Raw genomic sequence first — 13,074 nt, forward strand, 5'->3', positions numbered from 1 at the left:
CATCTGGACGTTCACATTCATCTAACCCAGGGGTGGTCAACCCGAGGCTCCGGAGCCGCATGCGTCTCCTCCTCCTCCTTGTAGTGGCTCCTCCCTTTACTGCGGTCAAAGCAGCCGCTAGCATTTTTCTGGTGCGCTACTCATTCCACAGTTTCAGCAGATGAGCTGCATGGAGTGAATGTGGCTTCAACAACAGTAAGGGTTCATTTGTGCTCTAGGTTAAAGACGCAGACGCAGACGCAGACGGACGGAGGGTTCTGTCCGTCCTTCGTTTACTGTATTATTCACATAATTCTGTCCGTTTTCTGGGAGAATATGGAGTAGAACAACTGGGAACTGTGGAGGCAGTGTTGAGTTTGGGAGAGAATAATTTCCATAAATACTGATACTTTTTATAGAGCAACTGTATGAGTACGAGTACTGTGTACTTTTGGAGTAATCTTACAACAGATTCCATTCCAAGATACAAAAGTGTGTTTTTTCATCTGAAATAGGCTTTAAGACTAAATTCAGTGATGACTAAAATTTATTTTTCCAATAATTACCTCATGAATTTGGTATTTTGGTATTAGCCCTTCATATAACTATCAGCACAAATACTATGAACTACTTTTACTGTGTACTTTTAGAGTAATCATACTCAAAAATCCTTCCAAGCTCAAAAGTGTGTTTTTTCATCTGAAATCAGCTTTGAGACCATAGTAAATGATAATAAAAATTACTTTTTAATTAATTAATTAATTAATTATAAAATTTGGAGTAATCATACTCCAGAATCCTTCCACACTGCACTTCTGTTGTTGTATTCAGTGTTGGAACAGATAAAATGAAAAACAAGATTAAAACTTTTAAAAGTTTATAAGCTCTGTATGTTTTTGCGGCTCCAGACTATTTTTTTTGGCAGAAGAGGGAGGAGCCAAAATGACTCTTGATAATAAAGGTTGCAGAGGCGTGGTCTAACCCTAACCCAACCCTCTCAGGAACTGGAAAGGGGCGTGGATGGCTCAGCCCCTAAGCCTCGGTCCAGGAACGCCGCCGTGGACCGGAGGCTCAGACGGACTCAGGACCGCTCCAGGACTCAGCCGGTCACAACCCAGGAGGTGGTCATCGCTGCCACGTAAGTTTCCCATGATGCTTCATGTTTTATGGTGAGGTAAACTGGTGTGTAATTAGCCTTCCCCGCCCAAACAAGCGTCAGACACATGGACTCCATTAGAGGAGTGGCTTCCAGTGCTTGGCTGGTGGATGAGCATCTGTCTGATCTGGAACCAGAAGGGACTGGATCTGAAGGGCACAGCTGGCCCCAGGCTAATGCTAATGCTAACAGTTACAAACCAGTTACAGACTGAGAACAGGCTCTGTTCTGCTAAACCCTGCAAAGTCAGTTCAACTTCTGGGTAATGATAGATTTTTGTGAAGTTGATGTTACTGTTATTTAATGTCATTTTATTTCAAAAACATACATTTTTAAGCTAGCTGGTCTAATTAGCAGGCTAGCTGTCCGATCCTTTGCTTGTATGACTGTGTTCAAGCTAACATGAATGTAGATAACAGGCCTGATTGTTATAAAGTTAACTGCAAATATCATGAAAAATGTGTCCAATCAAATACTTGGATGGTCGAGTTAGAATAATTAATGAATCACAGACAATTAAGATTTTTTTTCCAGACAGAGTTTCAACTGTATGTGAGCTGTCAATCACTGTGAGCTGTCAATCAACGCCCACATGGCAGACATGACAGCCCACTGTTTGAACACCTCCTCTCTCCTCCCTTCTGTCTCCTCCTCTCTCCTCTCTCTTTGCCCTCTCTTCTCCTCTCTCTTCTTTCCTCCCTCCTCCTCTCTCCTCCTCTCACCTCCTCTCTCCTCCTCCTCCCTCTTTGCCCTCCTCTCTCCTCCTCCTCTCTCCTCCTCTCTCCTCCTCTCTGCTCTTCCTCCTCTCTCCTCCTCTCTGCCCCTCCTCCTCTCTCCTCCTCTCTCCCCTCTCCTCCTCTCTCCTCCTCTCTGCTCTTCCTCCTCTCTCCTCCTCTCTCCTCCCTCTTGCCCTCCTCTCTCCTCCTCCCTCCTCCTCTCTCCTCCCTCTTTGCCTCCTATCTCCTCCTCCCTCCTCCCCTCTCCTCCTCTCTCCTCCCTCTTTGCCCTCCTCTCTCCTCCTCCCTCCTCCTCTCTCCTCCCTCTTTGCCCTCCTCATCTCCTCCTCCTCCTCTCTCTCCTCCCTCTTTGCCCTCCTCTCTCCTCCTCCCTCCTCCCTCTCCTCCTCTCTCCTCCCTCTTGCCCTCCTCTCTCCTCCTCCCTCCTCCTCTCTCCTCCCTCTTTGCCCTCCTCTCAGTCTGCAGGCCTCCTCCCAGCAGGCCTGGGAGGCTCAGAGCTCCAGGCAGCCTTCAGCCATGGGAACACAGGACCCAGACCCAGAGCCTGAACCAGAGCCTGAACCAGAGCCTGAACCAGAACCAGAACCAGAGCCAGGGACTAGAGGAGCCGATCTGTGCACCCTCAGCCTGGCAAGAAGATGGCGCTGTTCAACCGCCTGGCCCAGCCTCCCTCCAGGGTCACCCTGACCAGGGGGGACAGTCGACAGCGCAGGACCAACGCCCGCTACCCAGACCCAGCCCATTCACCCTGGGGTGACCTGCAGCAGGTGGGCCCTAACCCCTAACCCTGTATCCCTGTAACACTGCTTCCACTGTGAATGTTCAGTTCATGTTCACGTCAGCCGTTTATCCTGACGTGTCAGCGAGCAGGATGTGTGGATGCATGACGATGATGAATGCATTTGAGCAAGGCATGAATGACGCCTTTATGGAGAAGACCAGAACTAAAGCAGTTCCTGATCAACAGATAGTCAGCTGATCAGAGACTGGACGACAACAGGAACCGTGACAGTGGAGGATACGGTCCAGTTCAACCAAAGGCTTTTACACACCTTTAAATCATCACAGTCACAATCAGAATCCTTTATTCATCCCAGGGAGAAATTAATGGTTTTCAATGGAATCACATGAACCATGAGGAAACGATAATAAATGACAAATAGAATCAAATCAGTGTCATAGTGGACCCAAGTTTGGACCAAATGACACTAATGATCACATGACCTCAGCTGACAAACTGAAGCCAACAGCAGCAGGTTGAAGAGAACAACTCCAATCCAACCCACAGAACCACATTTGGACTACCGGTCCCATCCCTTAGAACACAGGTGTCAAACATGCGTCCCGGGGGCCAAATCCGGCCCGCCAAAGGGTCCAGTCCGGCCCTTGGGATGAATTTGTGAAATGCAAAAATTACACTAAGATATTAACAATCCTTTTAGTTCAGGTTCCACATTCAGACCAATTCAGTCTGCAGTGGGCAGGATTCAGTCAAATACTATCAGAATACATGCTAATATGACAACTCTAGCATTTTCTCTTTCAAAATATAAATATTTTCATGTATTGACACTAAAACAAGTATAATTTTGCAAAAAAATGGGAATAAACAAATATGAACAACCTGAAATGTCTTAAGAGAAGTAAGTATAATTTTAACAAGAATTCTGTCTGTTATTAATGTTTTGTGTGTTTGTAGATCCACTGTGATCTGTCAGTTGTAATGAACATGTGAAATGATAAACTGAGGCAGAATATTGATAAAAAATACACTTATTTTTCAGTTTCTTCATGGTATTCACAGTGTTTGAAAAGGATAGTTTGTAGATGTAAACCTTTTCATAATATAAATGTACTTTTTTGCTCATAACAGAAAAGTTTGGAGTTGACATTATTTATATATTTTTATGTTATGTTGTTATATATGTTATGTTATTTCACTGGTCCGGCCCACTTCAGATCAATTTAGCGGAATGTGGCCCCTGAACTAAAATGAGTTTGACACCCTGCCTTAGAACCTCCATCATTGTAGTTCTAGTGGTTCCATGTGAACAGCTGGACCGGTCCAAACTATGGAACTATAGGACTACAGCTGACAACCCAACAGAACAGTTGGATCAGATAGAAATGATCCAAACACCAACACAGACCAAAGAAAACAGAATTTACAACAGAAATGACAATGATACAGGAAATAGACTGGACCCGTGGAAAGATGACCATATCTGATCAACTTAGAGCTGGAGTTGGTAGATCAGCACAAATAGAAACGAATGTGTTCAGATGGTGGTACACTGAATGGAGGAACTAGTGGCCCCGCCTCCAGAACCAGAAGGAGGTCCATATTTGGTCTGACATTTTTGTAAGGGTATGGAGGGTATGGAAGGTATGGAAGTGCGGTAACTGTGTTTTGTGTACCGCTCTGGTCTGGCCCAGGTTAGCTCATGTGGGTCTGTGTTGGACGTCCTGCTCTAAATGGATCAAACATATTGAATGTGTGTAAAGTTTGGACCCAGTGTGTTTGAGCTTCAGCTGAATGGGCTGGATTTACTGGCATGGCCACGCCCACCAAGAGGTGTGTGTGTGTGTGTGTTCAGTGTGCGTCATTCCAGGACCTACATGGCCCCCCCCCCCCCCCCCCCCCCCTTCCTTTTCTCTGTCTTTCTGTTTATTTTCTGACTCTTCAGCTTCAGAACGGGGGCTCTGGGCTGGGACGTGTCCCCTGTTCGTCATCAGAAGGGACAGTGTCCACCCAACACGCTGGAGACATCCATATAACCAGAGCAACCCCCACCCATACCCACCCCCCCCAGCTCAGACGGGCCTGTGCCCCCTTCAACCTTGAGGTCCCAGGACTACGTGGACCGGCCGAGACACATGTATAAAGATTGACACGGGACCAAGGTGGACGACGGAGGATCCGATGTGGGAGGGGGGAAGAGGAAGCTGCCCTCCCTGAGCGGGCGGCCCGCCAGGCGCCCCTCCCACAGCCCCAGAGCGGACAGGAGAGGAGGGTGAGTTCGACGATGACGAGGAGGAGGAGGAGCTGATGAGGCTGATCAGAGGGAGAGGAGACAGAAGTGGACACAAGGTCCAGGAGGACAACATCTGCCAGCAGGACAGGCCCCAGGGCCGGACCACCGCCTGGGGGAACACCGGACCACCGCTGAGGTACAGGATATACAGGTGTGTATATGTGTGTGTGTGCATTACAATAAAAATTTTATATATATATATATATGTATATATATATATGTATAATTTATTTGTAATGCACTTTACATTTTTGTTTAAAAATCTCAAAGTGCTACAGGCAATAAATAACAATAAAAATAGATATATATAATAATATAAGTAAGCATAAAACGGTTAAAATAAAAACAGTTAAAATGAAGAGAGATTAAAACAGGAGAAGCATGCACAGATGTTAGAAGATCAAGAAAATGCTTTCCTGTATAAAAAGGTCTTCAGACCTTTTTTAAAAGTGTCCTCAGTCTGTGGGGCCCAGAGGTGATCAGGCAGGGCATTCCATAGACGGGGAGCAGCAGCAGCAAAAGCCCTGGCACCCAGAGTTTAAGTTTTGTCCTGGGGGGGCACAGATGGTATATACTGGTGTGTGTGTGTGTATATATATATATATATATATATATATATATATATATATATATATATATATATATATATAGAGAGAGAGAGAGAGAGAGAGAGAGAGAGAGAGAGAGAGAGAGAGAGAGAGAGAGAGAGAGAGAGAGAGAGAGAGACAGTGATGCCACCGAGATCCCAGTGTTACTTCCATTCAGCTCATAGATGTGACATGGTTGCCAGTCTTAGTGGGGTCCCAGTCTTAGTCCTGGTGGTCCCAGTCTTAGTCCTGGTGGACCTGGTCCTCCTGTCCATCAGTCCCTCTGATTCACAGCTTCTACTTTAAAACACATATTATGTCTTTTTTTTTTTTTGTTTTCATTTTGCTTTTTTCGTCTCATTGTGAAAACGCTGTTTCACATAGTTTCCAGTTCAGTCATTGATTTTCCTCACCCATCCCTTCCTGTGTGTGTTTTGCGTGTTGTGTGTTTTGTGTGTGTGTGTGTGTGTGTGTGGTGGTGTGTGTGCTTCGGGGTGTGTGTGTTTCTCTGTGTGTGTGTGTGTGTGTGTGTGTGTGGTGTGTGTGTTGTGTTTTCTGTATGGTGTGTGTTTCTGTGTGGGTGTGTTTGTATTCACAGACTCCAGTGTGGTAACATCGAGGGCAGTGGGGTGTGTCGTCCTTCGGCAGCAGGCGTCCACGAAGACGGTTCGGGTTGAGACGGAGCAGGAAACGATGTGAGCAACACAATGTCATCCAGACACATGTCCATCAAAGAGAGGTGAGACGGATGGACGGGACAAAATACTGGACAATACCACACACACACACACACACCACACACACACACACACATTGACATGATTGGGTCAGGGTATGGGTTAGGGTTAGCGGTTCTAACGGGCGTCCGTCTTCACAGAGTGGCTCTGCTGAGAAGAGTGGGAGGAGGACTGGAGGAACAGGATCAATAAGAAGCAGGATGTGAGTGATGAGCACACTCAGCTTTGGGAGGCGGAGCCTAGTTTCACCAAGGTAACCACCTGACCTGCACATGCTCTGTAACCAACCACAGACGGACAGACAGGGGCCTGTCGTGGCTCCTCCCACTCATGTAACAGTTTGAAGCCTTTATGAACTTCATGTGCCGCTCCTGTCCACTGTTTTATGGCCCTGACATGTGACTGCACCTGCGGCTGCACCTGCATCTGCACCTGCGACTGCACCCACACTGCACCTGTGACTGCAGACATAGCGCTGCGACTGCACCCGACTGCACCTGTGACTGTAGACATGCGCTGCGACTGCACCTGCGACTGCACCTGCGACTGCACCTGCGACTGCACCTGCGACTGCACCTGTGACTGCACCTGCGACTGCACTGTGACTGCACCCGCGACTGCACCTGTGACTGCACCTGCGACTGCACCTGTGACTGCACCCGCCTGCACCTGTGACTGCACCTGTGACTGTAGACATAGCGCTGCGACTGCACCTGCGACTGCACCTGCGACTGCACCTGCGACTGCACCTGCGACTGCGACTGCACCTGCGACTGCACCCGTGACTGCACCCGTGACTGCACCTGTGACTGCAGACGTAGTGCTGTGACTCCATCTGTGACTGCACCTGCGACTGCACCTGCACTGCACCTGCGACCACCTGCACTGCACCTGCGACTGCACCTGCGACTCTTGTCTGCATGAGTCTGAACTGATGCTGAACAGGTTTGAATCAGTCCAGCTGGATTTGTCTAAACAGAGAGGTTGTGTATTGTCCGTGTGTGTCTTCTCATCTGTCCTTTAGTGTCCTCTGCTCTTTGTCATATATGTTGGTCATGTGACTGCATGGACTGTCCAGTGGGTCCAGTGGATGTCCAGTGGATGTCCAGTGGGTGTTCAATGGGTGTGATCTGCTGCAGCCGTTCCACTCCACTGGTCTGTGGACTGGGTTCTTTAACCCTAACCCTAACGCTTATCTGGATCATCTGGGTAAATGACCAATGAATTAAATTAATAACTTAAATAGAGTCAGGTCAGCTGACAAATATGGGAGGAGCATAAGGGATCAGCTGATTGGTTTTAAACCAACTGTCAGCTGACAGAGCGCCAGGTTTGAACCGCCTGTTTAATGCAGGTTTGTTGGTAATAAGGGTCTGGGTTAGGGTCAGGGTCAGGTTTAGGGTTAGAGTTAGGGCTATAAACATCTAGATCCAAAAATAAAGCTATAATCCCCTTTTGCAGACTTCTATTTTCTGAAAGTCCATTATTCCTAGCGTTAGGGGTTAGGGTTAGCCTAAATCTAGCACCAGTTCTATTTGTATGTGAATGTTTTCTAAATCCTTGGATGTCCTTGTATTAGGCAGTGAATTCAAATCCTAACTGTGATCCTCTTCTATTGGACTCACATTAGACTGAGGATACAATGGAAGGTCCTTTTAAAAACCTTTACTACTGTTTTTACAGTGAATACAGAGAAACTGACATAAATATATGTTCAAATGTACCAATTAGTTTGTCACGGTATTTGTAGATCTTATATATGTCATGTATATATTCATAAATAAGGTGAATAAACCTTGGAATTCTTCTCCCTTGTCCATCTGGACCAAAACACTGTTTATTTTATGTCCTTATATACTGAACAAATCCAAACTGTTTAGTGTTGAGTTTATGGTTATTTTCTGTCCTTATATTTTTTCTCATTTTCTCCTCATTTTTTCTGTCCATCTGTTACTGAGGAGTTTGGACCAACCCTGACCCTAACTCTAACACTGACCCAGTACCCTACCCTGACCCTAACCCAGTACCCAGTACCCCGTACCCTGACCCTAACCCAGTACCCTACCCAGTACCCTGACCCTAACCCAGTACCCAGTACCCTGACTCCGTACCCTAACCCTCACCCTGACCCTGTACCCTGGACTTGTAGCTGTATCCTTTGTTTTCAGCTGCTCACAGCCTGGGCTGTTTCCACCTGTTCAGAAGTCGGACTCTGATCTCCTGTTTCCACAGTTTGGTCTCATGTGTTAAAGCCTTTGTCCTTCTATTATCGCCAAAGCCTCAGTGATGCTTTAAAAACAGAACTCCTGTTTGTGTCTGGGACTAACCCTCTGTCCTTTTCTGGATCATCATGTCTTTGTGTTGACTTCAGTGGAACTGTTCATTGTCCTGTTTGTCTCTGTTTGCATGTCCTCTGAATAAATAAACCTCATTTCATCCTCTGCATGCTGACTGTGTCTGTGCTCTCATCTTCATCTTCATCTTTATATTCATCTTCCTCTTTTTTGGGGCGGGTTATGGTGGGACAGTACAAGTGCCTCTCTGTTTAGACATGTTCCTCTGGCATCCGTCCGTCCACAGTATCAGGCCTGTTTTCATTTCCATCCTCTGATCACAGCGGGTTCAGGATCAGGGTTAGGGTCAGGTTCATGTGGGCTCAGGAGGGCTGTGGGTTTGGAGCTCCAACATTTTTGGGAGGGATCCGAGGATTTGGTTTGACAGCAATTACAAAAGCAAGACATGATTTTTTATCCAATTAAGAAAAACAAGTTTTTAAATCAAGTTGAAGCACTCAGCAGAGGTCAGCAGAGGTCAGTAAAGGCCAGCGGAGGTCAGCAGGGACAGCGGAGGTCAGCAGAGGTCAGCAGAGGTTAGCAGGGGTCAGCGGAGGTCAACAGGTCAGCGTAGGTTAGCAGAGGCCATAGAGGTTAGCAGGGGTCATAGAGGTCAGTAGAGGTTAGCAGAGGTTAGCAGAGTTAGCAGGGGTCAGTAGAAGTCAGTGGAGGTCAGTAGAGGTCGGAAGAGGTCAGCAGAGGTCAGACAGAGGTCAGTAGAGGTCACACATCAGTTTAGAATTTAGGAGGGGATAGAGGAGGAACCAGGACAGGTGGACCAAAGGGACGGTGATGTCATTAGCGTAGACTTCCACGCTTTCTACAGAAAACATCTTTTCTGTGTCCTCTTGAGACCCAGCATTAGTTTCACAGCTTACCTTTAAATTAATAATAAATAAATGAATAGGCTGTCCACGTAAAGGCCATTCCATAAAAAAATGTAAATGTATCCAAAAAAAACAAAACACAACTGCTGCATCATGTCTTTCCATCATTCCAACAGTTATTGAATTAAAAAAAAACGGCAGAGTTGGACACATCTGGTTTCAGGAGGATATTAAACCGCTCATGAAGTGAGCAGGAAAAACTGACCGAATCTGTTTTAAAGATGAGACAGAACGGAGTCAACTACAGGCCTTTGAGTTGAGTCTCTGTGGTTCTCACACTTGTCGTCCGTCTGCAGGAGCCGCTCTTTGCCTCTACTTTCTCTCCTCTTCCTCCTGAGCTCCTTTCCGTTCTTCCTCTGACGATGCATCCAGTCAGGTAGGAGCCTCACCTGTGACCTCCCTTAACCCTAACCCTTAACCCCCTAACCCTCACCTTTGACCTCCCTTAAACCCTAACCCTTACCCTAACCCTCACCTTTGACCTCCTTAACCCTAACCCTTAACCCTAACCCTCACCTTTGACCTCCTTAACCCTAACCCTCAGCCAGTCCGCCTGTCCCAGTTCCCACCTGTTCCCCTGTCCCCGGACCTGGATCTGGACCATACCTGCTGGTCTGCAGCTCAGTCTACCTAACCCTAGCCCCGCCCCCCAGATCCTCCCACTTGTCAGGGCTGTTTCATCTTTTCATCCTCATCATTCTTACCCCCCCCCCCCCCCCCCCCCGCCCCCCTCCTCTTGTTGTTAAAGGTCCCCAGATGTCCCAGACCTACACAGGTGGAGGACAGACACCCCTGGAGACGGAAGGTGACCCCCCCACCCACCACACCCCCCCACCCTCTATAGTGGCAGCTGTTACAACACACACGCCTTAAACCCTTAAATTAAAAAACACCTCCTTAGTAAGGGTAAGTTTAACCCTTACATTAAAGGACATTTCCTCAGTAAAGGAAGTGAAACCCTTGCATTAAAGGACATTTCCTCAGTAAGGGGTGTGTCCACTCCTTAAGGTGACTTCTTCATTTCCCTTAATTTGACCTTCTGTCCTCTGTCTTTGTCAGAAAACATCTGATTCTGATGTGGACGTCAGCAGATGGACGCCCACATGTCCATCCAGGACGGTCAGCAGATGGACGCCCACATGTCCATCCAGGACAGTCAGCAGATGGATGCCCACATGTCCATCCAAGATGGTCAGCAGATGGACGCCCACATGTCCATCCAGACAGGAAGCAGCTGATCGTGGCCCAAGAAGAGGCGTGGAAATCCAAAGGCCACGGAGCCGCCAATGACTCCGCCCAGTTCACTGTGGCCGCCCGCATGGTCAAGAAATGTCAGAGGTCAAACTGGTCTGGATGTATTTAACCCTTAAGGTCAGAGGTCACACAGGTCTGGATGTATGGGTCTGTAAGGGTTAAAGGTGGACGTATGGTCTTTAAGGGTTAAAGGAGGATGTTTGGGTCTTTAAGGGTTAAAGGTGGACGTTTGGGTCTGTAAGGGTTAAAGGATGATGTTTGGGTCTTTAAGGTAAAGGTGGACGTTTGGGTCTGTAAGGTTAAAGGTGGACGTTTGGGTCTGTAAGGGTTAAAGGTGGACGTTTGGTCTTTAAGGGTTTGCTTGTTTCCGTGTTGGTTCTTCAGGTCTGGCTCCTCCCTCTTCCCTCCTGTCGACAGTTCCGTCCAAACCCAAAGCCAACTGCCCTGCTGTCTTCAAACCACAGGAAGGTCAGTGCCACACCAGTCATCTGAAACCACACCCGTCACCTGAAACCACACCTATCACCTCAAACCACACCCATCACCTGAAACCACACCCCTCACCTGAAACCACACCCATCAGTTAGAATGTGTGTTAAAATCAAACACAAGCTACATTTATGACTCTAACAGCTCTGTGTGTGTGTGTGTGTGTGTGTGTGTGTAGAGATCAAAGCCATCCCAGATCTGAACCTGGAGTCGGACTTGAAACTGGATAAACTGGAATCATTCCTTGGAAAGCTCAACAGTAAAGGTCAGTTTTGGTGGGCGTGGCCTCCTACTTCATCATATTGGTCAGTTTTGGTGGGTGTGGCCTCCTAGTTCATCATATTGGTCAGTTTTGGTGGGCGTGGCCTCTGAGTTCATCATAGTGGTCAGTTTTGGTGGGCGTGGCTTCTGAGTTCATCTTGCCTTAGCGTGAAACCATAATGGGTCAGAGGGTTAGGGTTAGTAGGGTTAGAGTTAGTAGGGTTAGGGTTAAGGTTAGGGTTACTAGGGTAAGGGTTAGAGTTAGTAGGGTTAGGGTTAGTAGGGTTAAGGTTAGAGTTAGTAGGGTTAGGGTTAAGGTTAGGGTTAGCAGGGTTAGGGTTAAGGTTAGAGTTAGTAGGGTTAGGGTTAAGGTTAGGGTTAGCAGGGTTAGGGTTAAGGTTAGGGTTAGTAGGGTTAAGGTCAGAGTTAGTGGGGTTAGGGTTAAGGTTAGGGTTAGCAGGGTTAGGGTTAAGGTTAGGGTTAGCAGGGTTAGGGTTAAGGTTAGGGTTAGTAGAGTTAAGGTTAGAGTTAGTAGGGTTAGGTTAGTAGGTTAAGGTTAGAGTTAATAGGGTTAGGGTTAGGGTTAAGGTTAGAGTAGTAGGGTTAGGGTTACGGTTAGTGTTAGTAGAGTTAAGGTTAGAGTTAGCAGGGGTTAGGGTTAGTAGGGTAGGGTTAGTAGGGTTAAGGTTAGAGGTTAATAGGGTTAGGGTTAGTAGGGTTAAGGTTAGAGTTAGTAGGTTAGGGTTAAGGTTAGGGTTAGTAGAGTTAAGGTTAGAGTTAGTAGGGTTAGGGTTAAGGTTCGGGTTAGTAGGGTTAAGTTAGAGTTAGTAGGGTTAGAGTTAGTAGGGTTAGGGTTAAGGTTAGGGTTAGTAGAGCAGTTAAGGTTAGAGTTAGTAGGGTAGGGTTAAGGTTAGGGTAGTAGAGTTAAGGTTAAGTTAGTAGGGTTAGGGTTAGGTTAGAGTTAGTAGGGTTAGGGTTAAGGTTAGGGTTAGTAGGGTTAGGGGTAACCCTACCCTGTCTGTCATAGTGCTGGGTTTAAATCAGGCCTGTCTGACCTCAGGGTTCATTTGGAACATTTATTAACAAAGTCTACATGACTGGGATCAAAGAAACCACCTGGTCCAAAGACAACCCTAACCCTGGTCCAAAGACAACCCTAACCCTGGTCCAAAGACAACCCTAACCCTAACCCTGGTCCAAAGACAACCCTAACCCTAACCCTGGTCCAAAGACAACCCTAACCCTAACCCTGGTCCAAAGACAACCCTAACCCTGGTCCAAAGACAACCCTAACCCTAACCCTGGTCCAAAGACAACCCTAACCCTAACCCTAACCCTGGTCCAAAGACAACCCTAACCCTAACCCTGGTCCAAAGCCAACCCTAACCCTAACCCTAACCCTGGTCCAAAGACAACCCTAACCCTAACCCTGGTCCAAAGACACCCTAACCCTAACCCTGGTCCAAAGACAACCCAACCCTGGTCCAAAGAAACCCTAACCCTAACCCTAACCTGGTCCAAAACAACCCTAACCCTAACCCTGGTCCAAAGACAACCCTAACCCTAACCCTGGTCCAAAGACAACCTAACCCTAACCCTGGTCCAACGACACAGTTAGA

General features: G+C 47.2%; 1 protein-coding gene across 1 annotated transcript in view; it reads left to right on the forward strand.

The window, feature by feature from the left end:
* Positions 1-13,074, forward strand: part of LOC115411094 (supervillin-like) — a 36,486-nt gene that overhangs the window by 19,412 nt on the left and 4,000 nt on the right. Inside the window, 13 exon segments of the mRNA XM_030123034.1 lie at positions 981-1,117; positions 2,331-2,503; positions 2,506-2,639; positions 2,699-2,842; positions 4,560-4,731; positions 4,863-5,043; positions 6,093-6,160; positions 6,387-6,484; positions 9,748-9,827; positions 10,200-10,256; positions 10,511-10,782; positions 11,090-11,173; positions 11,373-11,459. Coding sequence (XP_029978894.1) covers positions 981-1,117; positions 2,331-2,503; positions 2,506-2,639; positions 2,699-2,842; positions 4,560-4,731; positions 4,863-5,043; positions 6,093-6,160; positions 6,387-6,484; positions 9,748-9,827; positions 10,200-10,256; positions 10,511-10,782; positions 11,090-11,173; positions 11,373-11,459 — 1,687 coding nt within the window.

This window comes from Sphaeramia orbicularis, chromosome 20 (assembly GCF_902148855.1).
Source record: "Sphaeramia orbicularis chromosome 20, fSphaOr1.1, whole genome shotgun sequence".
NCBI lineage: Eukaryota > Metazoa > Chordata > Actinopteri > Kurtiformes > Apogonidae > Sphaeramia > Sphaeramia orbicularis.